Here is a 27,395-nt window from a genome sequence, read left to right on the forward strand (position 1 = left end):
GCGTAGTTTTTAGTATGGCCTGTCCTACAATATCCATGAGCATGGACCTATAGCTTAGCAGCTCCAAGGAGCACTTGGGCTTCCATTCATTGAGTCACTCTCACCCCAACTATCTAGTAAGGACTAGCCTCACCTAGAGTCTTACTTCTTTAGGAGAAAAGTGTACATTCAAATGCAACCTGCGTTTAACTGAATGCAGCCCCTGGATTCCTCTCACTGATTCCATATGGATGTTTGCAGCAGAAGTAATCTGCTCTGTCAATGATCTAGAAACTTCTTGGCATTACAGATCCCCTCCTAGCAGGCATCTCCTCTTAAAGATATGACACCTTAAGACACAGATAATTTAGCAAAAGATATACAAATGTTACATGCATTCCCTTCTCTCTCCAGATTCACACCACTTGTTGTCTTCTTGCTCCCAAATAGGTTCCATTCATGTCGTAGGCCCTTCTTCAGACAGGCTTCTGCAGCCTACGAAGTGTTGTCCTTTTGCTTTGAAGTTGTGGGACTCGGCATTTGTGACAACCTTTTCACTATGATCCCTGAGGCACTCTGGAAGAAAATCATGGTGCTTCCCTTGCTAACATGCTGAGAAAAAGATAACAAAATCCAACCAGATACTGACTGTGCACTGATTTGTTGCCTTCTGAAGTTTTCTAAGACTTCAGCATTTGGGCTGGCAAAAAATATATCTGTGGAGATTGCCCCAGTCAATTTCCCTTTTAACTTCTGAAGAGACTTTTAATATGAATCATTCTAGATTTTTCCATTTAGTGCATTTTTGCAACATATATTCTCTATGTATTCACTTTGGAAACTTCTGTTAATATTGACTTTTGCAGATAGGTACAACATCATCATTTGCATTACAGTCAGCGTAAATATTGTCCGTATGCCATTCGAGGCAGGGTTCCTGCTTCAGAAAGGTTGCAGTCTAGAAAGACCATGAGCGGGCAGAAGGAATTATTGCTATTCCATTTTACAGGTGGGGAACTGAGGCTCTGAGACATTACATGACTTGCTCTACAATACACAAGAATGCTGTGCTGGAGCTGGGAATTGAACCCAGATCTCCCAAGTATGTCTAGTGCCTTAGCTACAAGACCGTCCTTCCCCTCATGTAATTCTTTTAAATAGATACTTCTCTGTCTGAAAGATTAGTTTACAAAATATTACCTGGTACATGGAAATATTTTGTATGGTTTGCCGGGGGGCTCCTTTCAACTTCCTAACAATGAGTGTTGGTTAATGGTAGTACAGTTTACTTCCAAAATACGCATTTTGTCAAAAATTTCTTACTCTTGTGTTTCTTTACACATTCACCTTAGATCCAAATCTGCAGATGCACCAGAGCTCTCCTTGGCGCACTGGGCAGAAGGAGGGGCAAAGGTGGCTATAGGCCACTTTTTGTGCTCGTCTGGTGCTGGAGACAGCCAGTGTCAGTTCTCCACCAGTTGGAAACTTTTCTATATAAAGGGAAACTACAACTCTCCACCAAGGATCTGCCCCTATATTTCTGATCCTGGAGACTGTTTTCTTTTTCTAATGTTTTCCCCTATTTAGATTTCCTGTTATTTGGCTTTGAATATGGATCCAGCCCTAGAGTAACTGACCAGTGTGGTTGATACCTCTCCTGGATGTATCACACTTAACCTTTTCCAGTTTAAGTGTGGGGTCATGAACTCAAATGTAGTGCTTGAGAAAAAGGCACAATGATAATTGTCCTTGTATTAAAGGAATAGTGCTATACCTTGAGGTTTGGCTGTATGTATGGGTGAAAATGGCAACCCTAATAGTACCATGAGTTGCAATGAAACTTCTGACAGGTTTCAGAGTAACAGCCATGTTAGTCTGTATTCGCAAAAAGAAAAGGAGTACTTGTGGCACCTTAGAGACTTCTGATATTGGATGTCACAGAATGATACATTGTAGGATAGCCTGAGTGAAGTAATCAATATTAAAGGACTTCGCAAAGAGAATTGTAAGGCACACAAATGCTCTCTACAGCCTAATTTGTTGGGATATTGGTACATAAATGTGAGTTAACTTAGTTTTCACATTTGCTTTCCAGATCAATTTTAATAAAAAGGAAATGGGGAAACCAGCCTGTTGAAAGAAAAGTGACTCATATTTCCATGAGTGGGTTCCTTTCTACATGGCTAACTGTTAAAAGAACATAACTAATGCTGAACTTGTAATATAGACAACCATAAAATGGCTGACTCCCAAAAGCATATAATACAGAATACTGTAGATTTGTGCCAAAGTAGACAGTAATAACTGTTGAAAGACCAAAATGGTGGAAAATATTTTCTGTACCCTAAAACCAGAATAGTAGAGTGAAGCCTTCTTAACTAGCCTGGTAAGGATACAGAAAGTAAAGTATTTGATATTCACCAAGGTTCGTTGTTTTTGCTTTAAGGCTAAGTAACATTTTTTCTGTGAACTATATTTTTCCCTTAGCATTCTTTTAAACCTAGATTGAGTATATGCAAAATCACTGACAAACGTGGTGTCTAACCACTATCTAAACGTTGTTAGAATTGATTCACATTTTGCTTTTGTTGATTGATTAAAGAGATTTCTTTGTATCAGCTTGTGGATCTCCTTTTAAAGATCTGCAGATGTTGAAGATTTTTGTTTTGTATTTATTTTCTTTCTGTTGCAAGGCACAATCTGTCACCAGGGGGAAGGCAAAGAGCCACACCTTGTAGTAAATAGGGAACAGTTCTCAATAAGTCAGTCTGAAAGGAGTCAATCCTGTGTGTTATAGTGGCACATTCTTATCACTTGATAGAATTACCAGGGAAACATCAAGAATAACTGCAAAAGAAATGTTTCTTCACATAAGAATTCAGCTCACATTCAGACACCAGCAGCTTCCAAATTCCCCCTCTTCTTCTCTGTTTTACTGACGTCAAAAATACTAGAATCAAGTTAAGATTCTTAGATTGTAAATCAAACGTTGAGGGTAGGCTGCGGAAGAGAAATCTTATTTGAACATTAGCAGTCCACTGGTAGCTCTGCCAGCTTTATTAATCTTATTTCACGTGTGACCTTAGACTTTCCATCTGAGCAAATCTTTATGAAACACAGTCTCTCACAATCACTTTCCCTTTGCAATAAGGGAAATTCTTATTTTTCCAAGAAAAAACGTTGCTAAAAGCCTTATGGATTTAGTTTCTTTTGGAGTTGTCTATACAGTAAAACAGGCAATTTGATAATCTAAGGGGGGAAACTCCACTGGTGGTAGGGTGTTTTTGTTTTTGTGTGTTAAATAGTGCTGCCTGTTTTAAAGGCAGAGAACACTAAGCTTTAAGTGGCCTGGATTTGTAATTATGTGCTCAAGATAATCCATGTATTTTTTTACAAAAACTGAAATCAACAATGTTCTAAACTGATTATTGACTTCATTTTTTTCAACATGGCAGATGAAAAAAGAGTGAATAGTGGAAAAGCCCAGAAAAAACTGTAATAAAACACTGAGTTTCTGGAATTTATTTAGGACATCAGTAAAATATAAAATTATCTATTAAAATTAGCAACCAGATTTCTATCCCATCTCTTGGCTGTCAAAAATTACCAAATAGATTTTATACTGCAATATACTGCATCAAACTCTTTTAGACGTGTATAGTTTTCAATATAAAAGAAAAAAAGTTAAATGCAGTGATTGTACATAAATTTACATATTGGATATTTAAAATACTAAAGTAAAAGTACAGAAAACCTCTTTCCAAGATATGTTATAGGTTTGATCTCACTAGACATTTTTAAAAATCAGTAATACCTTACAATAATTTCTTTTAGCAGGGAACAGTGATCCATCTACATGACCCATTTGGACAATATTTTAGGGGAACTTTGTTGAAAACTACAGTTTGCAGATAAAGTAATATTGTCCTGTGTTGAGAAGGGATTTGTTGGAACTCTTGTTCTAGCAAAGAGCAGAAGGTCTCCATTGAAAGTTGGGCCTTGAAAGTAGACTGCAATCTAGTCAGCCAGTCAGAGCAACATCTGCCTTGACTCCATTTCAGTGAAGCTCGAGATTTTTTCTCAAAAGATATCTGGATAAAAGAATGGAAGCAATTGGTTTCTTTAGGATAGAGTGGTGATGTGTTGAGCCTGATCCAGCTCCCACTGAATTCAGCAAGTTCATGCCTTAAATGGAGGAAATATTTTATTTTGACCTATTTGTATGAGAGCTATTGGGTAGATCAGTAAAGGTTTCAGATACTCCCAACTGCTCACTTTTCATGAGTACTACATTTATGTCATAGCTAGAAACTAATGCCAACTCATTTGATCTTCCCTGACTGCAGCTGCTGCTGAAGATAAGGCAGATTTTATTCCCTTAACCAGCTGAACAGGGGGGAAAGGGGCATTTCCAGAAGGCAAAGGGAAATGCAGCTTTTGTCTGTCCACCTTAGGCCCAGTGATCCCTGGCTAATTTGGCTCAGTTTGTCTCAGGCAGGAGCTCACTGTCAGTAAATGCAAAAACCCCACCTGTATGCATATGTAAATAAGCCTTAAATATTTTCTTTCATTTATCTTTTTGCTGCTGCTTATGGTAAAATGTAGAAGGGAAACATAACTGTTAATGTTGTGCATGAGCTCAGATGGATTAACTTTTCACATCTGAGGATTTCGGTGTAACTTCTTTCTAGGCCCCAAATGAAAACGAATGGTTTAGTCCGACGTTAGTCCCCATCACAGAATCACCAGACCTTTTAGTAACATTAGAAAGCATTCTTTGATTGAGAGACCCAGGATCTCTATAGCTGAATTGCAGCAGGGCACAAATGAGGCATGTTGGCAGCCCTAATATCTACACAGCTCTGTGTAGATATTAGGGCTGATCCAAAAAAATTTCACCAAACCTGTTTTTCACAGAAAATTTATTTTTTAACTAAATTAAATTTTCTGTGAAAAGTGTCCGCTTTCCACACCAAAAAAAAATCCGTTTTAACATGTGAAAGCCAAAACCCAAAATATTTTGGCAGAAAACAGAAATATTTTGATTCTGAAATATTTTGATTCACAGTGCTGCATGAGAATTGTACTTCTGGCGCCTCATGCTCCAGTTCTTTTCTATGGGTCAGGGTCACTGGATGAATTTAATCTCCCATGATACACTGCCTCCCATCACCAAGAACTGAGACCATGGTGCATTATGTGGAAAGATGTTGTTTGACCAGGGAGCTGGGCACACAGAGGAGAATGGGAATATGAGGCACCCAAACTACAACTCCCGTGAGGCAGGACTGGAATATTTCAGTTTGTGGCTGAAAACTTGACATTTTCTTTCAGGGCGAGGATTCCATTTTCTGACAAGCTCTAGTAAATGTGTTTACCCATACTATGCTTGGATCTGTCCAGCATGAATAATTATTCACTTCTGGGAGGACCAAATATACTCATGATAACAGAAAATATTGTATAACCCAGAGTTTTTGTTATAGACAATTTGTCAGGAACGGGTATAGGTTTAGCAGGAGAAATGGGTCAGTACTACTCCCCTTCCTCCCCCTGCCCCCCCCCCCCGCCCCTTAGAAGAAGGAAAGCAATTAATAAAAATGTTACAAAAATGGGAGCTGGCTGGCTGACTGAAGACTACCATTGTATGTAGGTAACACTAGGTTGTTGCTGGTGCTGAACTTGAATGCAGGAGCCTGGGCTGCTTTCCCAGCTCTGCCAATGACTTGTTGTGAGCCTTTGGGTCTTAATCTCTCTCTCAGATTCTGCAGCTGTAAAATGGGATGATAATTAAGGCTATGATTCTGTCACGGAAGTCACGGATTCCATGACTTTCCGGGATCTCCGTGACTACTTCTGGGGCAGGGCTGGAGCAGCTGTCAGCCCCAGGGCTGCTGAAGCAGTGGCTGTCAGAACAGCTGGCCAGCAGCCATCCCCGGGGGCCGCCAAAACAGCAGCTGGGGTTGGGTCAGCCCCCCTGGGGCTGGAGCAGCAGCCGTCAGCCCCTGCCACAGGAGCAGCAGCGGGAGCAGCTGCAAGCCCCGGCTGTACTTTGTTTGTCCCCCCTCAGCCCTCCCCAGGGTATTTTTACTAAAAGTCAGGGACAGGTCGTGGGCATCTATGAATTTTTATTCATTGCCCATGACCTGTCTGTGTCTTTTACTAAAAATACCCTTGACAGACTCTTAGCCTTAATGATAATGCTTATCCACCTTGTCAAACTGCCTTGAGATAAATGGATGAAATGTGCTGTCCAAGTACTAAGTATTAGTATTTATTAAGTGGGAGAAAATAGAAGACTTGGAGATCTCACTGCTGATTATGGAGGTATCTGATTTAGCTTTCTACACTAACCACCAAATAGTCTGTCAGATTTTTATTCATGTGTATGAATACCGTTTGCTAGGTTAGACATCACATCTTTTAAAAAAATTAAAAAATACTTAAAAGTGTATGGGGGGGAGACTATCTCATAGATGAATTTTGTTGTAAGATATGAGCATGGTTTCTGGTTTTTTGCCCATAGGCTTTCATGCAGCCCCACTTGCTGGGAAACGAGTTCACACATTTAGAGTTTCCAAGGAGGGTGCAGCGTAAGGAAGTTGGGAAGAGGATGCTCTACAGGGACTTTAACATGACTGGCTGGTAAGAACATGCCGTTTCTGAGCACTGAAAGAGGAAAAAATATCATGCTTGCATTCTTGATTAGCATAAATCTGTCTACATCAAAACAGAAGTGTGCGTGTGTGTGTTGAGAGGGGATCTTTTTAGAAAACAAAATCTTAAATAAATCATAGATTATTGTTCTCAGTTATGACCTTTGCTCATTCTTGGTGTGAGAAATTATAGTGAGGCAAGACCCTCAAAGGACATATCATGAGGCTCTTTCATGTGTTTGAAATCATTCTTTTATTTAAATATTGTAGTCTCTGGTTCAACATAAATTCATTTTCTTTAACATGCTTGAGGATCTCTTTAATAATGTGCCACTGAAATGCTTGTAGGGTAGATACCCCATTACTTTCAAAAGGACTTGAACAAGGTCCCTCACAAGAAGCTACTAAAAAAGGTAAGTAGTCATTGGGTGAGGGGCAAAGTATTAAAAACTGGCTAGGAGAAGGGAAACAAAGAAGAGGAATAAATGGTCAAATTTCTTTTTGGCAAAGGGTTAACAGCAGGGTGACTCAAGATTCTGTAACAGTTATCGCATTGTTTAATATATTTATCAATTCTGTGGTAAGGGAAATGAGCAATGAGGTAGTGAGATTTGCAGATAACACAGTCATTTAGGTTAGTCAGGAGCAGAGAATAATGGGAGGAAGTTCAGAGACCTAAACAAGCTGGGTGAATGGGCAACACAATGGCAAATGAAATTCAGTGTCGATAAATGAAAAGTAATCCACGCAGGAGGGAAAAATGTCAACTACCCAAACACCTTATGGGGTTCTAAATTAACTGTATCAACTCAGGCAAAACCTGGGCATCATTGTGAACTGCTCAATGGAGCTCTGCAGCTGTGGTCAAAATGGCAAATGATGTCAGGACGAATAAGGAATGGAATGGTGAATAATACAGATAATATTATAATGCCAGCATATAATATGTGAAGCACTGGTCATCCCAGCTAAAAAAGAACTTTTGCAGAATTGGAGGTGTTTCTTGTTGCCCTTCCTTAATGATCAAAGGCACGGAACAACATTCATATGAGGAGACTGGGGGGATGGTATTTTTAAATAGCTTAAAAAAGGAGATGAATAAGAGGGGACACGATAAAAATATCAAATAATGAATAGTATAGAAAAGATATATCAGAAGGTTCTGTTCCCCTGTCCCATGACATAAGATTAGCTACTAAGGATTAAGAGGTTTCCTGTATCTTCCTCTGAAACATCTGGCATTGACCCCTGTTGGAGACAGGAATTGCCACATTAGATCAGATCTGTGGTCCATCTAATCCAGTCCTATGTTCCCATTAACGCTGGCGTGTAAACTCTGTCAGCTCTCATGTACTCATTTTTTTGATGTTCTCTTTGTCTAAGGGTAAGTCCAGACTTGAATTTTTAGTCATGTTTTAACGTGGTTATAAATTTCAGCATAGGTAGAATACAGGTAGCTGTTGCTAGGCTAGATATCCTGGAACAAACATTTGCATAGTGTTTACACTACAGTTTACAATCCTGTTAGTTAACATGTCTTAAACCATGACTAAATATTCACCTCTGACTGACAGCTGAAGAACAAGGGCGCGGAAAGAGCTACAAAAATGCATGTGGAAGATGATGCCACATCATCTTCCCTCTAGTCCCGGAATTTATAAATGTGAGCAAAGAAGGGGGACCACTTTTGTACTGATGTCGTTGGTCAGCAGTTGAGTATCTTGTAGCCATTTTCTCAGACTAAGTCCAGTGCTGGCGTATCAGCGGTCTCTCTTTCTCTACTTCAGAGCTGAAAACAATCCAATGGTCAAGGGACTGCTGTGTCCTTGTGAAGCTTAGCTGATCAGATAAGGGTGCCATTTCAGTTTTAAATGTGCTTGGTCAAGGAAGTTGTGCTTCCCACTACCTGTGTGTTCTTGTGTAATAATCTTCTAGGCAGGAGTCTTCTGTTTAGCTCATAAAACAGGCCCCTGAGTTAAACATGTGGAATCCTTTTAATGGCTAAAAATATGGTTAAGATGTTAGATTTCTAACATACCTACAGGCTCAGTGATTGTTATTTCATGATGATGATTTCTCTCCTCAGGTTGCTTACTTCTCCCTTTCCCTCCTTGAGTTAGGGTAGCTATTATAAAGTTTAAACCAGTATATATTTCCTTACTTTCTCCAGAAGACTCACTAAAGCCTGGTGTACTAAGCCACAGCCAAACTAGACCTCTTCATGCCAAATTTGAAGAGAAAGAGGGGCCGGGGGAGGGATTAATTAATTGGCAAGATCTTTGATCAATGAACCTCCCGCATAAGTGAGTAGATGTGTGGGTGGTTTTTGAAAGAGAAACACTCACTCTCTCACTTAATTATTGAATACAAAGAAAACTAACAAAGTCCAGTGGTGTAAAACATAACCCCCAGGCTTTCCCTTGGAAAAGGAACTGTGCTTGATTTTAAAATTCAGGGCGTTTTTTCAGTGTTTTCTATTAGAAGCTATAAGATTTTTTTTTTCCTTCTACTGTGCTCTGGAGCTTTTCAGAGGCTCAACAATAGATTGGCTTGGCCAGCTTGTTTGGATTACAAAAGGTTATTGTCTCTGGGACTGTCATAATGCAGTTGGACTTCTTTTTTCTTTTTTCCCTGTGAAGTTTCCACGTTGGCTTTGTTTCAGCAGCTCACAGTGGTAGCAGAGCTGCCAAATTTCCTCATAGCATAAGGACAGCCACCGATCCAGCAATGTGCACTGCCTCACACTAGTCTAAGGCTGCCTGTAATTGCTTTGAGACCAACCCTTTCTCTTCTCCCCCAATCCTTACCCCTTCCCCATCCCAACCTTGTCTCCTTTCTCTAGCTCGTGTGTTCAGATTTTGTGCCAAAAATTCCACTATAGCCTTTAGGTGGGAGCTTAATGCAAGTCACCCCCCTCGGCGTTGTGTTGAGCAGCCATCACAGGATATGTACTATAGCTGGCAATGTATCTTAAGAGCTCTGTCTCCTGCTGAACATGCCTCTGAGCTATCTCAAGCTGCAATTTTCTGGCAGACGTCCGTATTACTAAATTGAAAGAACAGTTTCTCACAGCTGGATCTGTGGTACTGGGTTCCCAGGCCTATGGCTGGTAAAGTTAAACCTTGTCATGAAGATGGCATGTTTGGTATCTTTCCACATGTCCTGCTGGGCTGTCCATGAGACAATAGATACACCAGTGATGTTTCTTCACCTGTGGCCATAAAGTCTAGCAGCTGCCAACGTTCCATTTCATGGCAGCTTGTGAGGTTTCGGAATTTATTTTCAATCTGTATGGGAACAAAACCTGAACCTTTGGAACGTTTTCACGAAAACAGAATTGTGTTGAAATGGCTGGTTTGAGACTGAAACCTGAGCTTTTTGTGTCAGAAAGATTTTTTGTGTCAGAAGTGACCAGAACCTTGAACAAAAAGTCCTTCCTGGTGAAAATGTAGTCAAAACCAGTATGTCTCCGCAAAATATTTTGGCTTTGATGAAATTGCATTTTATTGAAAAGTTTCCAACCAGCTGTAGTCCCAACTACATGTAAGGGATTAAAAACTAGGAATAAAGCAAATAGAAGTCATAAGCAGAATCTGAGCATTCTGTGTACCTAATGGTACAGCTGTTCCCAGATCTGCTCTGTCTGTGAGGTTTTGTGGTTGTTGTATATGATTAGCTGCCAATGGTCATCACGTTTTGGGGAGGGATCCCTGCGTGCGACTTATTCCAAACCAAAAAGGCTGGTATCCTAGGACTAGCGCTAAACAAAACCCATTTTACTCTAGGGTCAATATTGTCCCCCTCCTGGAATGCTGCCAACCTATTTAGTGCTCTCTCTTTTCTTTCTAACAGGGAAGATCTTTCAGCCTCGGATCATCTGATAAAATGAGTTTAAAGCAAAGTTGTTTTTTTAATTTTGTTTAAGATGAATGACCTTTGCTTTTATTGTGCAGGCTGCATTGGCGTCTGCAGCTCAGACTCCAGCTCTCAAAAATAAGGGCTCATTAATCACTTAACAGGGACCCAGAATCCCACACAAAGAGCTAATTGTGCATGTTTTGTTTGGGAACACGCAAGTTGATTTGAACAAATATTGTCAAGGTGGATGCTGTACTATTTTTTATTGCTCTGTTCAATGTCCTCCGACAGCACATTCAGGTAGCCTGCCAGAGAAGTGGATAAGCAGATTGAGAAATGCCACAGAGTGCTTTATGAATCCGACACCGGCGCTGCACCCCCGTTTAATATAAATTGATTTATTGAATCAAGCACAGAAGCCTTGTTACAGAAACCTCAGGCTTTATCGTCTAGAGAACCACCTAATAAAACAGCCCCAACTGACACTCCTCATTAGCTTTCCTCGGATCCCAAGGCAGTATTTAAAGTGGCAGTGTCCCTCTTTTAGGCCTGAATTTATCTGCTGGTCAATGCCTGTGGGTCTAATTAACTTAACATTATTAGTCTTATTCAGATAAGCTGCATTTCCTAACAGCTTGACTCCAAGTTGTAAAGCATAATTGGAAGTCTGCAAATCCTGCATCTTCGCCCGCTTGATTACACCTTTTAGCCAAATTCATGTAATTTACAATAAAAAGTTCATATTTTTTATTAGTATTTTATGGGCTTTTTTGTCTAATGGAACCCTCCGTGCTTCCTCTGTTGAAATTCTGACTGTATTGCTGTGCTTAGACCTCAGTCTCATATCCTTTGTAGAACTGCCAGGGAGAGATCAAATTTTAATTTCATAATTACTTCACAAGAAAGCAGCCTTTTCCTGGTCGTGCCTGGTATTAATTTCCTCCCAGCAACTTACATTTTTATAATTTAATGATTATGGCAACCTTGGCAGCTTTAGGCCTTTCTAGAGAACAGGGGGGTAGGATGTTATTTTTGCAGCAGGAACTGTAATCTAGAGCTACTAGCAAACAGAGCAAGAGGGAGAAAACGGCAAGGCAAATTAGCCACTTGCAAAGCTCCTGTAACGGGAGAGGGACTGGAGAATGGTTCTTTCACATGCGTAGATGAGGCAGCTCATTGCCTGGTTGTCTGGAGCACAGCTCTGTAATGATAAATGGTTGTTTGCAATGTGCATGTTCTGCATCTTTTCAAGATTTGCAGCTCTAACTGCAGGAACAGTGGGGGATGAGACCTGACCTGCTGTGTACAGCACATCTCCTGACGGTGATGAATGACTCTGCTTTCCCCAAGTGCACACATGCCGCAGGAACTGAGCCAGTGTCTTTGGGGCAGGATAAAACAAAGACAAAACAGAAAAGTAATAGTCTTCGCTGCACCAAAAGGAGAAAAGAAGAGTTGCGAGATGCCATAGCAGTTCCCCACAGTTTGTGCAACAAACCCCCTCTCTGCTGGGTTCTCTGTAAAAATGGATTTTACGTCCTCGAATATATTTTTAGTGTGAAAATCTTTTCTTTGGTTTGGAAAAAGAAAAGGAGTACTTGTGGCACCTTAGAGACTAACCAATTTATTTGAGCATGAGCTTTCGTGAGCTACAGCTCACTTCATCGGATGCATACCGTGGAAACTGCAGAAGACATTATATACACAGAGACCATGAAACAATACCTCCTCCCACCCCACTCTGCTGCTGGTAATAGCTTATCTAAAGTGATCATCAAGTTGGGCCATTTCCAGCACAAATCCAGATTTTCTCACCCTCCGCCACCTCCCCCCCTCCCCCCCACACAAACTCACTCTCCTGCTGGTAATAGCAGCAGGTAATAGCAGGAGAGTGAGTTTGGGGGGGGTGGTGGAGGGTGAGAAAACCTGGATTTCTGCTGGAAATGGCCCAACTTGATGATCACTTTAGATAAGCTATTACCAGCAGGAGAGTGGGGTGGGAGGAGGTATTGTTTCATGGTCTCTGTGTATATAATGTCTTCTGCAGTTTCCACGGTATGCATCCGATGAAGTGAGCTGTAGCTCACGAAAGCTCATGCTCAAATAAATTGGTTAGTCTCTAAGGTGCCACAAGTACTCCTTTTCTTTTTGCAAATACAGACTAACACGGCTGTTACTCTGAAACCTATCTTGGGTTTGGGTTGCTTATTTCTGCCATCTTCCCCTCCCTCACAACCACTACTCCATTGTACAAGCTTTTTGAATACTTTTTGCTCCTCTTTAGCACCTTCCAGGTTAGGTTTTCAGTTTACTTGTACACACCCATTCAACCTCATGACATGAAGATGACAGATGAGAAAACTGAGGCATCAGGTGATTATAGCTAACGTTTTCAAAGGCTGCTTAAAGTCAGACACCTGTATACATATATAGGGTCTTAACCAAGGCTCTAGTCCAGAAAAAGCAAATAAGCATGTGCTTAAATTTAAGCACATATTTAAATACTTTTCTGGATCAGGGTCTGAGTTGCCTGATTTTCAGAGATTGTGTTCCTTAACCACACTAAACTACCATTCCTCTCCTTTGAAGGCATGATAATAAGTGGCTAATTATTCTGGTTCCATGACAGTAATCAAATATACTATATAGAGAACCAGTTCCTGTAAATTAATGATTTGAACACCCTTTATTCAAAAAATTAGTTCCAACCTTTGTTCCCCTTCTATCCAGAGACAGGTAAATAAGGGATCATTTCTAGTCAGTTTCCTGCATATGTTGCTCAAGGATTAAAACCCCACTTGTATCTGTATGAGCTGGGAATGTTGGTTAGGGAGAAGTAGAGTGGGGGTATTGAGAACAGCTTGTATTCTCAAACCTGTCTGGCTTTGTCTCTCAAACCTGTCTTGAAGGGATGCCCCTAGCCTTGTTATCACTTCAAACAGAACAAGTCTGAAACTGCTGTCCTTTCTTTTTGCTTAACATAAGTGGCTCGTGAAGTTACGTGTTGAGCTGTATCCCCTTGAAACCATGCCACGGGCCATTAACTGTTTCCACTGGGTTGTTTTCTCAGGTCTGTACTGGATATCTCATTGGAGGGACTCAGCAGCGCAAGTAGGCGATGCGGTCTGGTATGCTGTACCAGCAAGATATTTATAGCCGATACGGCGTACCAGAAAGGCACAGGCGGAGCAGAATGTGGGGAAGGCAGCCCCACATTGGCAGCTCCTCCTGCACAGCTGTAGCACCGCCAGCCCTTCCACGCAGGGTCTCCTTTGTCTGTACAGCAGCCCTACCGGAGGACAGGGCTGGGGGCGGTACAGCAGCACTGGAGGAGCTGCCGATCTGGGGCCACCTGGTGGCCCCACGTTCTGCTCCTTTCCCTGCTGCGGTTCCCAGGAGAGCTGCATCTCTCTGGGGTCTGTACAGCAGCCCCACCGGAGGACAGGGCTGGGGGAGTGGGGCTGGGGACAGTAGAGCCACGCCGGAGGAGCTGCCAGCGTTTTGCTCCTTTCCCCGTTGCGGTTCCAAAGACTCCGGCACAGCTACGGTGACCAGACAGCAAGTGCAAAAAATTGGGATGGGGTGAGGGGTAATAGGTGCCTATATAAGAAAAAGCTCCCCAAATTGGGACTGTCCCTATAAAATCAGGACATCTGGTCACCCTCAGCACAGCAAGAGGAGGACAGACACCCTACCCCCCCCCACCCCAGGTAAGGGGAGTGGGTCGTGGCGAGGGGACGAAAAAAGCTTGGGGACCCCGGACTGGGGACAGAATGGGAAGGAGTCACTTGAGGGGGTCACATACACCCCGTTAGCTATTCCTCCTCCCACCCCCGTACCAGTAAGAAATTGATTCCACTTGCACCACTGGAGGAACTTGCAATGGGCTCTGGCAACTTTGTAGTCAGTCTCAGTAGAAAAGGAAAGAATGGAATGGACATGAAGTCTGAACTACCCCCTCATCCGCAGAGCTGATCCTTCCCAGAGTAGGGCTGAGGTCTGTTAGCAGAACTGCGAGGGATAGTTTGCGTTATCAGTTCCCATCTGTTCATGCCCAAGGATGTCAATTCAACCCTTTTCACAGGCGATAAATTCACTCAATTTTCTTTTAAAATGAGTATATTTAAACAAAGTTGATTTAAAGTACCACATACTTTTTCATGTTTTATAAAGCCAATTTAAAAATTGTGTGTGTAGAAAACTAACAGATGAGACAAAACTCTGGCAGTTTAATCCATATTTAGGCACTAACAGTTGTGGGGTTTTTTCAAATTTCAGTGCCAATCAGTTCCCATTGACATAAGTAGGATTCATTGAGCACTCAGGAATCTTGAAAACCAGGCAGGCTCCTAAGTATGAACTTTGGCTCCTAACTTTAGGTTCCTATTTTTCAAAATCTGGGTCTTTATGCCTAAAAGAGAGGATGTGGACATTCATAAATTTTTAGAGGATTTTAACTATTTAAAGAATGCTCTGTGGTAGCTGCTGTCATTATCAGTGCATGGGACGTTTGTTCCAGAGATTGCCCTGTGCTGAACGTTTAGCAGTGTCCTCCTAATTTTCTGCAGTGTGCTTAGACCAGATTCCACTTAACATATGAGTAACATCATCTAGATCCTGGTTGCTTCTAGTTTTGGCACTTCTTTTAGTTCCTGACGCAATTTGGCTCTGTTTTCCAAAATGTTGGTACTGAATCCAAATGTAGCTTTGTGGGTGGTGTGTATGCTAGGCCTTTACTGAGTATTTCTGGACTGCTACAGTCTTTCATAATTACTTTCTAAAAATGAAAAAAAAGAAAAAAGAAAAGACGAAACCAAGTAAAAAATACAGCTTTATCCATCTGAGTACATGCTACCCTTCTCTCTCTTTACTTTTTCCCCTTTTAAACCCAGTTTTATGTGATGGAGGCATTGACAGGATTTAAGGAGGCTCAGCGCGGTAAGCAGTATCACAACCTTGCTTTTACTACTACTTTTGTCATGCTCTTGTGGCCATTGTTTCTTTCTGAGACATTGGTCAGGAAAATAAGGAGAAAATTGAAGGGCTGTGTCATGCACTTCATATCTGGTACAAAATTGGCTACAGAGCTTGCTTATATACACCAGGTGTGTTCATCATAAGATCTTTTAGTGCTCTGCTAGGTGTGGCTGATGTTCATTTGGATGAGGTAAATATTGTGCCACCTGAAAAGTATAATACAGTTCAGCATTCCGTTACATTTCCCCTCGTAAGTGCTACATTTCTGCCATTTACAATATTTACACTATCATGCTGTCTTTGAGGTTGAGCACATACCCGTCTGTCATGTGTCTCTGAATCATACTTGTTTTCTAATTATATGAGCCAAACGTGTAATAACTTGGTCATTTGGCTGTCCATTAGTTGCAGCGACTGGCTGTAGTCAGTTTGGAAACTTTGTGTCATCATTGTCTTGTTCTGCATCTGCCATCTGCAGAGTTTGTTCTGTTTGTTCTTCTTTCTGAAGAACGAACTGTAGAGGTCAACGGTTTCTGATGTACTCTCCACTGTCAATCTCCATTACATATGATCTGGGTGCTGAATTCTTTTTCTTTACAACAGTTCGAGTTGTCTGTCCTTTTTCTCCATCCAGTTTGACATTAACAGTCACCAGGTTCTAGACCTGGCAGTTCTCTGAGTGACATCTGTTGTAAAAGTGTACATAAGGTTTTTTTTTTTAGCCTTTTAATCCGATTTGGCTACTTTCTTCATGTCCGGCCACTTTGGAAACAGGTTCTTTTCCAAAGTTGGAACAGTAGTTCTGAATTATCTTCCCATCAGGAGTTGTGCTTGACTGTATCCTATAACTGCTATGTGTTGATCTGTAACTCAGAAGAGCAAGTAATGGATCTTTCTGCTGTAAGACTTTCTTGGGTGTTTGTACAGCTCTCTCCGCCTCTCCATTCGCTTGTGGCTAATGTGAGCTGCTAACAATATGATCAAAGTCATATTTCATTTGGAATGACTTAAATTCTGCTGCAGTGAGTTATGATCCATTGTCCATCACTAATTGTTCTGGAATACTAATGTGAGCAAAAGCACACTTCAGTTTCTCAATAACATTGTGACATGCTATGTCTTTCAAGTAAATTATTTCTATATACCTGGAAAAATAGTCCACTATGACCAGGTAAGGATGTCTTCTGAATTTGCATAAATCTGCAACTAGTCTCTTTCAAGGTCTGTCTGGTAGAAGTGTTTGTACACTATATGGTTCAGTATTGTCTCTTAAGTTGATTTGTACTGGATCTCCTTTCAGAAGTCCAATATCATCAAATCCTCTGCCAAGTTCTTCCACCTTTCTCCATAGGCCCATTGTGACTGGCATGCTGTGGCAGAGAAGGTTGCTCATCTTTGATCACATGCATTCTGAAAGCATTGCTTTTGTCTTTGTAATTTGTTTCTGTGGTGAACTGGCCCATGCGGTTCAGAATACCTCCAGGGCTAGTCAGAGCTGTGTCAGATGACTACAGTTCTGGAAGGCGCTGATGGTGATTGTAAGTACCTTCTGAGATGACTGTGACATCAGCTCCTGAATCAATTTTAAAGTGAATAGTCTTGTCATGAATATTCAATTTAAGTGATAGATCCCAGAAACAATGGCTCTTGATTGTCTGTAATACCAGTCAATTCCCTGACTGCTTTGGTGAGGCAAACAGCTGCAAAATATCCATATTTCATGCATTTATTATACTCTCTCTGCCTGGACATGCATCATCTCTTGGAATATGACTTTTTTCCACACCTTGTGCATGTAGGGAAGTTCTCTCTCCTCGCCTCAGGGGTTTTATGATGATGATTTTTAATGTGTAACTGCCTTTTTACAATTTCTAAGCTAGTTTCAGGTTTTTTAAGTTTGTCTGATTTCTCTAGGTTTTGCTGTTTCACCAGTTCAGAGTGTTTTGCTATTTGAATAGCTGTTACTAGGGTTAAATCTGTCTTCAATTGTAGCTTCTGGGAAGGGTTTTTATCTGCTAATCCAATAGCCAGCCTGTCTTTGATATTTTTATGTTTTGCATTCCCAAAATCACAGTTTTCAGCCAACGGGTGCAGAGCTCTTACAAAACATTCAACATTTTCCCCTGGTTCTTCAATTCGCTGGTGAAAACATGCTCTTTCCTAAACCACATTTCTCTGGGGTATAAAGTATGTATCAACATAGCCTGAACCCTTTCATAGACACCTTTGTGACTGTCTTCAGTAAATTGGGGATTGGCCCTGCTTTGAGCAGGGGGTTGGACTAGATGACCTCCTGAGGTCCCTTCCAACCCGGATATTCCATGATGCTATGATTTAAAGAGATGCTCTGCTTGCTTCCCCATAGCATAAATTAAAGAAGCTGAAGTTCTCTGAGGCATTGAAGAGTGGCATGTTGATGAGGTCCCACAACCTTCATTGCCATTGGCGCCGACTCCATGGTGCTCCCAGGCTGGAACACCCACAGGGAAAAAGAGTGGGTGCTCAGCACCCACTAGTCCCCTGCCGATCAGCTGTTTGGTGGCTATCCTGAAGGACCTAGGTTCCCCAGGACTGGGTTCCTCCTGCCCTAGAACCAGATGAACACATGCGCACACACAAACAGAGCAAGTCTAAGCGGACCGGGTCAATACGCACTTTCAAGCTGTCACCCTTATATGCCCCTGGTCTCAATAGGCTGGGCCAAGCAGCACTTTCAGCTGTCCCCTTATGTGCCACAGGTTTAACACGTCCCTATCCCCACTTTCCCATCACAATTGTACTGGTAGTAACCCACTTGATGAGCAAACCCCACATGATTATGGGCACTGCAGGGGTCTTTAGCTTAGGTAAAAGAACGTTGCTGCAGAGTGAATGTAAAAGTAAAACACAAAAGAGTAAAGTTCACAGGGAGAGAGAAGCAACCAGCTTAGCCATAAATTTATTTATTGAATAATAGTGATAACTACACAAGGAGGGCTAAACAAACATAATAGCTACAGGATTAAAGGTTAATACCTGAGATAGAAAAGAAAACAGCCAGGGGTGGAATCTCACCCACTCCATGAGGCTTGAACTGTTCGGGGTTCCCAGGTGATGATGGTAGCTCAGGGTCCTGAGTGCTGGAGACTGGCAGAGCCCCCAACACAATCAGTCAGGAGATTGAGTCCCAGTGGAATTGATGCAGAGTTTGGATCCATGCATCAGAACACTTACTTGGCATAGGTTGGGGATTTTGTAGAGAAAATACAATGGTTCAAGGGAGAATACTAGATTTGTTTATGGGTAAACTGATGACTCAAGAGTTTTCCTTTAGGCTAGACAATAGGAGCTGATCACTCTTGGCTATGAGTGTGTTTTTTTCCAGGCAGCTCACAATGCAACTAGGTTGCTTCAGTATTTTGGATATCAATCAAGGGTTTATTACTAGAATTGGTCTGATAACTGCTGAGCTGGGTGTGTGCAGGCGAAGGTTCATTAACATCTGGAGAAGAAATCCATGATGCAGTGCTTCCCTGCTTTTCTGGTCCCAGAGGTCAGTGTGGTTCTCTGTTCTCCATTCTGTATGCAAATAGATATGTCTCTCTGTCCCATCTTTCATGCAGATGAGGCTAGGGGAGTTGTCTCTGTTCTTCATTCTGTATGCTAATGGAAATGTCTTAATCTTGTCACCCTTGTCAGGAGGGGTCTAGGTGTGTCTCCCAATGCCCTTCACTGCTCTCTGCAAGCCTTTTCTCTTATCGGTTTTGGTTCAAGCAGAGACTGGTGGTGGGGGTGTCTTTCATGAGTCAGACAGGCTAGATACTGCACCCTGGTTCCCCAAGAACACAGAGCTGACTGGTATTACCAGAATGTAATATGGAATCACATAACATCCTGGTTACTTAGGGTCAGATTGTTGCTGGCCATTATGCAGCCATGCTGGGAAATGAAACCTCCCCAGTCCTCTATGGGGCTTGCTTTGGGCTCCTCCCTGCATTTTGGGTTTAATTGGCAGGGGGAAATGTGCTCCAGAGCAGATGGGGAGTGAGTGGAGCTGTCGCAACCATTCCCTTCAATATATCAGCCAAGTTGGGAGAAGGGGAGCCTTTTCAGGGCTACAGTTAGTTACTTTCTACTGGAAACAAAATAGAGAGCAAACGAGGAATTTGTGACTCTTAAAACCTTGCACCAGTTACCTAAGTTAAAGGTTCTCACCCTGTAGCTTTTTAACTGGGAATCAGGAAGCTACCACTGTTTCCCTGTCAGCTCTGCTCAGACACAGTAGGAGAACTGAGCCCACCTTGTACAGTAGTGATAGGTGTTATAAGTCCTTCCCTGGGCTGCTCCTGGGCAGCCCACCTACATACAGCTCCATATGCAGGGTTTAGAGGCGGGTCTCATGCTAGCCCTAAGTTTGCACATGAGATGATCTATGCCTCTTTTCCTTTCAAACTCTGGATCTGATCTGCTTGCATCCTCCATAGAAAACCCCAGGAAGACATCTCTCAGATGCTTTCTCAACAGTACACTGCTGCTGTGCGCTTCAGCTCAGTAGCCCGATGTGCTCTCCTCATTGAGATGTTCCCCATGTATTAACACTGTTCCTCCCGCTCTACAGCATCCCCCTTCATTCACTCCTGTAGAAAGACACCCTCCCCCCTGGGCTGTCCCATCATGTAGACTCATGACTCCTGTTCTTCAACAGATTCTCCTAGTGTCTCATCTTGTTTTTTTCTGCTGCACAGCTCACGTTGTTCTTTCCATAAGAAACTAGCTTTGCTTTTGAATTGAATCAGTGCACTGTTTACTTGGTGTGTCTAATAGAAAAATCTTTCTTTCAGTTTATTTAGGATGAGTGTGATGAGTTGGATCACAGAAACCCTCTTGGGGTTGCCAACTGATGTGTCAAGACTACTTCTGCCCCTGCCTTCCTTGCCAGCTTAGGACTCCAGAACCCTGCCTGGCTGGGCCAGACATGCTTGCCGGTCACAAACACAGACCCAGGTCTGAACCACATCACACAAACTGCAAGCTTAACTGAGAGCAGCTTACAGAAGTGTTCCTATCTTTAACACTCAGATGCCCAACTCCCAATGGGGTCCTGTCAAGGTTCCTCCCCCACTCTGAACTCTAGGGTACAGATGTGGGGACCTGCATGAAAAACCTCCTAAGCTTATCTTTCCCAGCTTAGGTCAAAACTTCCCCAAGGTACAAAATATTACACCCGTTATCCTTGGACTGGCCGCTACCACCACCAAACTAATACTGGTTACTGGGGAAGAGCTGTTTGGATGCGTCCTTCCCCCCAAAATACTTCCCAAAACCTTGCACCCCACTTCCTGGACAAGGTTTGGTAAAAAGCCTCACCAATTTGCCTAGGTGACTACAGACCCAGACCCTTGGATCTTAAGAACAATGAACAATCCTCCCAACACTTGCACCCCCCCTTTCCTGGGAAATGTTGGATAAAAAGCCTCACCAATTTGCATAGGTGACCACAGACCCAAACCCTTGGATCTGAGAACAATGAAAAAGCATTCAGTGTTTTACAAGAAGACTTTTAATAAAAAATAGAAGTAAATAGAAATAAAGAAATCCCCCCCTGTAAAATCAGGATGGTAGATATCTTACAGGGTAATTAGATTCAAAAACATAGAGAGCCCCTCTAGGCAAAACCTTAAGTTACAAAAAAGATACACAGACAGAAATAGTTATTCTATTCAGCACAATTCTTTTCTCAGCCATTTAAAGAAATCATAATCTAACACATACCTAGCTAGATTACTTACTAAAAGTTCTAAGACTCCATTCCTGGTCTATCCCCGGCAAAGACCCAGCATACAGACAGACACAGACCCTTTGTTTCTCTCCCTCCTCCCAGCTTTTGAAAGTATCTTGTCTCCTCATTGGTCATTTTGGTCAGGTGCCAGCGAGGTTACCTTTAACTTCTTAACCCTTTACAGGTGAGAGGAGCTTTCCCCTGGCCAGGAGGGATTTCAAAGGGGTTTACCCTTCCCTTTATATTTATGACACGCCCCCCAAATCTCAGCTAGGGTGAAACACTGGCTGGGATTTCTTCCTGGAGCTCTAGGAAAAACAGAGTTAATAAGACACATGCATCTCTAAATATACTACCAAGTACATAAAGACTAACAATATTTTCCACATCTCAAGGACGATTTTAACCAGTTGATTCTGGGAAACTTTCATGGGAGAGTGCATCAGCCACTTTGTTAGAAGCTCCTGAGATGTGTTGGATGTCGAAATCAAAATCTTGGAGAGTTAAACTCCACCGAAGAAGTTTTTTGTTAGTTTCCTTGACGGTGTGAAGCCACTTCAGTGCAGCATGGTCGGTTTGCAGGTGGAAACGCCGTCCCCAAACATATGGGCGTAGCTTTTCCAGAGCATAGACAATGGCGTAACATTCTTTTTCAGTGACTGACCAGTTGCTTTCCCTCTCAGACAGTTTTTTGCTGAGAAACACTACAGGGTGCAATTCTTGATCAGGTCCTTTCTGCATTAAAACTGCTCCCACACCACGCTCGGATGCATCTGTGGTTACTAGGAACGGTTTGTCAAAGTCTGGGGCCCTTAGGGGGTGGAGGGTGAGAAAACCTGGATTTGTGCTGGAAATGGCCCACCTGATGATCACTTTAGATAAGCTATTACCAGCAGGACAGTGGGGTGGGAGGAGGTATTGTTTCATATTCTCTGTGTATATATAAAGTCTGCTGCAGTTTCCACGATATGCATCTGATGAAGTGAGCTGTAGCTCACAAAAGCTTATGCTCTAATAAATTGGTTAGTCTCTAAGGTGCCACAAGTACTCCTTTTCTTTTTGCGAATACAGACTAACACGGCTGTTACTCTGAAACCTAAAAGTTCTAAGACTCCATTCCTGGTCTATCCCCGGCAAAGACCCAGCATACAGACAGACACAGACCCTTTGTTTCTCTCCCTCCTCCCAGCTTTTGAAAGTATCTTGTCTCCTCATTGGTCATTTTGGTCAGGTGCCAGCGAGGTTACCTTTAGCTTCTTAACCCTTTACAGGTGAGAGGAGCTTTCCCCTGGCCAGGAGGGATTTCAAAGGGGTTTACCCTTCCCTTTATATTTATGACAGGTCCAAACCCCAAATAAATCTGTTTTACCCTGTATAAAGCTTATGGGTTAATTAATAAGTAAAAAGTGATTTTATTAAATACAGAAAGTAGGATTTAAGTGGTTCCAAGTAGTGACAGACAGAACAAAGTGTATTACCGAGCAAAATAAAATAAAACACACAAGTCTAAGTCTAGTACAGTAATAAAACTGAATACAGATAAAATCCAGTAAGCTGCCTTTTACAGACTAGTCTCCTTCTAGTCTGGGTCCAGCAATCACTCACATCCCCTGTAGTTACTGTCCTTTGTTCCAGTTTCTTTCAGGTATCCTTGGGGGTGGAGAGGCTCTCTTTAGCCAGCTGAAGACAAAATGGAGGGGTCTCCCAGGGGTTTAAATAGACTTTCTCTTGTGGGTGGAGACCCCCTCTTCTCTCCTATGCAAAGTCCAGCTACAAAATGGAGTTTTGGAGTCACCTGGGCAGGTCACATGTCCATGCATGACTGAGTTCCTTACCAGCCAAGCCACATTCCTAGGAAACCCCAGATGTGGATTGGCGTCTCCAAGTTCATTGTTGGCTTAAGGGCTTCTTGACTGGGCACTTACTGAGAACAGTCTTTTCCCAGGAAGCTGACCAACCTCTTCATTAAAACCTACTTAGAATCAAATAAGTATGCAGCCAATATTCATAACTTCAAATACAAAAATGATACATGCATACAAATAGGATTAATAGATTCAGTAGATCATAACCTTTACAGAGATATGTTACATGGCATATGTAGCATAAAACACATTCTAGTTATGTCATATATATATTCATAAGTATATTTCCATAAAGCCTTATGGGGGGCACCGTCACAGTGAGTATCTCACAATTTTTGTAGTGGACAATTATTTGTCCCCAAGAAAGTGGAAGAACATCAACCCAAGAACTCATCCTTTGGCTGTACTAGCTCAATAGCTCAGAGCATAGAAAAGACTCAGTTGTGCTTCCTACAGCACAGCCAGTATTTCCCCAGTTTGTAACTGTATTTTTCAGTCTGTCGCATGAATGCCTCCTTTAACTATAGTATCTGGGCAGTAGCAGCTACATAGAACATAGATTTCACAAAAAAACAATGGCTTTCATTGTATGATCGACTTTATCTCCTCCAGGAGCGGCATTTCAATGCAAAGGTTAAATAATATGCAATTATTATTATTTTCACTCAAATACATTTACCTAACTTTTTTTTATATGGAAACAAAAATTGAAAAAGCTAATTGATACCAGCTGACAACACAAGGCAAGGTAAAGATGAGGCTTACATATCATGCCTGTGTCACTGCCTCGTGATCATGACTTGCCCGTGCTGTGCCAAGGTAATGCAGCACAGGTAGGTATGTAATGTAACACCCTGTATTAATCCCAGCTCTATGCAGTATTTCGGTGTAGCAGGCGGGGTTGTTCAATATAGGATTTCAGCCTTAAACTTGAATTTCCTGGCTTCTGCTGGTTTGTATCACAACCTTAATGTTGTTTAAACCTAATTGTGTTTGATTCCCATGAGTTCAAACAGCCAGTCCTGCTCCAGAGCTGAACATTAGCTGTTGAGGCTCTGGGTGAGACTGACAAGAGGGTGCGCTACTGTGCATTCTTTTTCACACTTGAGCATTCCAGTTCAGTGCCGAATACTGATTTGTTCTCTCGGGTGACGTGTCTGAGGTAACTCAAAGGGTGGGGAAAGGGAGAAAATAGCAAAGTGCAAAGGGAAAAAAAAATTGTCATATAGAGAAGGCGATGGAGGTGAATCCTGTTGTCTGATGTTTAGGGCTACATACCTAAACCCAGCGAGCGCCCCATTTCATTGATCTTAGAATATGTTCGATAATACAAAAGGATTCTCAAGAGCTATAATAGTTACAACCTTCTTCATTTCTGTTTCTTAATTTCTCACCAGGAAAATTGCTAACCTTTTAACCCCACCAGGGCTCAAAATCAGAGGTGTAAAAGGTAGTGTATGCACACATGCAGTAAACACATTTAGAGGATGAATGCATTCTTCTCTCATCTCTCAGCCATTTGAAAGCTGTTGTGAAACACAGAATTTCTGGCAAAGTGAATGTTCTAGCCAAGGTCAAATGGGCTCTAAATATCTTCTCACGCTCTCCACAATATGAAACTTGCTTTGATATGAACTGCTGAAGGTGAGACCTGGATCTGAGAACTGTTTCACACTTCAGCCATCTACAGCCTCTGCTAGTTCTCTCCATTTCAGATTATTAATGTGAATCCGATCCCTGCTCTTTATGGCAATGTACAATTGTATGGCTAATGCCATGCCCAGCAATGTATCTCCCCTCCCAGCCCCTTCACCACTTAGGATGATGTTCGGTTTACCTGTACTTTTTTCCGCTTAATAGAAACAAGGACAGCTTGGTGTTAAATACTGCATGTTCTTTACATTAGCTTTTCTTTTGTTCAAATAGCACAGTCCTGTAAGGAAAATCTCTACATGCAAACTAACTGGCAGCTTGCTGCAAAGATGAAGTCTCTAGGAAAAAATAATAAAAATATACACGGCTGCTTGTGTTAGGGTACAGGGTCACTAATTGAGTGCAAGCTTTAAAAAAATGTTGTTTATCCCCCCCACAGGGCCTACAAAAGCATTGAGGAGGACGACTTGAAGTTTCCCCTTATATATGGAGAAGGCAAGAAGGTAGGCGTGTGAGCTTTCCTTGAACCAAAGGGATAAAGAACTCTGTGCTGTTTACCACTCAGTGTAGCTTGTGGCAGTCCAATGTTTTCCGCTCAGTATCTCTTTATTTTATCATTTTGACAGCTTGAAAGAATATTGTGTCTGACATAAATCAGTCTCGGCTGTCTGCAGGGAGGGAAAAGTGCAGTGTATTAAAAAGGTAGTTTTATCACAAACGTAGTCATGTGTTGCTCAATTTCCTTTTGTATCTTCCATGTACGCAGCTCATAAGAGTATTTTGCATTGTTGCAAATAAGCTAAAATGAGACAATCTTAAATTACTGTTCATGTGCAGATAGCTCTCATGGCTTGGTTGTGAAATGCATTTTAAATGTGGATTGGTTGGGTGAAGACGACAAAAATCTATCCACTTTGCTGACTAAAACAGCAGTTGTGTGTTTAACCATGATTTACAATGTATTGAGATAAAGGAAGCTGTTGAAATCCTGACATAAGGGGAGGCACAGGTGGGTGTGATCTCAGAGAAAGGTAACACATTCGGAGTGATGCCCTCTTAGACCGTTGTCACATGAACCACCCTTGTATCCTTCCAATGAGAACTAACATTCCTTTTTAAAGAAAAATGATAATTTCATCCAAGTGCCACTATGTTACCAATTGCATGATTATGAACAGCAAGATTATTAGCTCTGATCCCAATAAGCTTAGCTAGACGTAGCAATAGGATGAATATAAGGACACCGAGGTCCCAGTTTGCTGACATTAGTATGCTCACTGTGTTTCCAAACAGCACTTCCCCACTGTTTGGATTCTTATTTGAATATAGAAATATGCAATCTTCAGATATAATCTAGTTATGAAGGATTCAAACCTGCTGTAGCTTATCTGTAGGTTTGATGGGATTGGTTCTTTTGTTTGCAAAGTGTTTGTGCACCTGTTATTTTTTTTAATTTATTTTCTCTTTGTTTTGTGGATGTAGTGTTTTAATGTATAAGGTTATTTAAAGTCATCTCGGTCACTAGCTAGCATCCACAGCATAAGTTTCCTGGTTCAGAGGAGGCCCCAGATTCCCATCCCCCTGACTGGAGGGTGATAGGAAGGTAGTTGGGAGAAGATGTTGGATTCATTGCCTTGCTGGCTGTTCTGTGGCAGGGTATTAGTTAAGGAAGACTCGGGAGTTTCTTGAGGGATGGCTGCTGATTCAGGGGAAAAGTCCTCTAGCAAGTAGGTGAGGTGTTTGTGGTAATTGAAGATCTTGTCTGTACTGGTTCTGCAGTCAGGAGAAGCACTTTGAGAGAGAGTATTGGGGAGTGAGGTGCACCTCTGAAATTATTGCTGTTCTCAGTAATGACTGTGTTCATATTACTGTCACATCAGCGATTTAACTTTGCATCATGGTTCTTGTCTTGCCAAAGGAAATATGTGGCAGCGCTCCATTATGAAGAGACATCCTGCTGCCTTCATTATTAAACCCCTAGGGTTGGGTTGGTTTTTTTTAAACTTTTTATTAAGGCAAAATTAAAATAAAATGTTAACATACTAAACCATATATTACTTATTCAGGATCAGATTAATATTCAAAGAAACTGGCTAAAGATTTTGGTTTGCTGGTTGAGAAGCCCCCCTCCTCTGAGTATGCTAAAAAGAGTGCCAAGTATCTAGCTGTCTTCTTTTTGGCGTTTTTCTTGTGTACGTTCTTGGTGTGAAAGCTTTTCCATTACAAGAACTGTCCATATTTTATTACACACCAATTCTGTAGGAGGAGGGGGTCACATTTTTTCCAATAATGTGCAACACAAGGTATAGCTGCTAACAACAAAGCAATTAATTTGTAGTTCTGCTTAAAAGGTCGAACCTTTACTTGAGCTTTAAGGAAGCAGATCGGGGATCTCTAGGATGCCTACATTTTGTCATAAAATGAATCTCTTTAATAATTGCTCCCCAAACCATCTAAATCCTGGACACATCCAGCCTACATGCAAGTATGTTTCCCTTTACCTGCAATCCCTCCAAAAGAGCACGGCTCTAGTAGCAAAAACATTATGGCTCTTAACTGGAATCAAATCCCATCTAAACGGTAATAGTTTATAACAATTATCTTTGAGCTACATATATTGAAGATGAATATCCCCTTTCCCATAGAGAG

At 41.8% G+C, this 27,395-nt stretch overlaps 1 protein-coding gene across 1 annotated transcript in view; it reads left to right on the plus strand.

The window, feature by feature from the left end:
* The window catches only part of PPM1H (protein phosphatase, Mg2+/Mn2+ dependent 1H), a 213,877-nt gene that overhangs the window by 166,449 nt on the left and 20,033 nt on the right, over positions 1-27,395 (plus strand). The window contains exons 6-7 of the mRNA XM_084617301.1: positions 6,506-6,624; positions 25,186-25,249. Coding sequence (XP_084473427.1) covers positions 6,506-6,624; positions 25,186-25,249 — 183 coding nt within the window. The remainder of the gene's footprint in view (positions 1-6,505; positions 6,625-25,185; positions 25,250-27,395) is intronic.

The sequence above is a fragment of the Lepidochelys olivacea genome, assembly GCF_965140295.1.
Source record: "Lepidochelys olivacea isolate rLepOli2 genome assembly, chromosome: 1".
In the NCBI taxonomy this organism is placed as follows: Eukaryota; Metazoa; Chordata; order Testudines; family Cheloniidae; genus Lepidochelys; species Lepidochelys olivacea.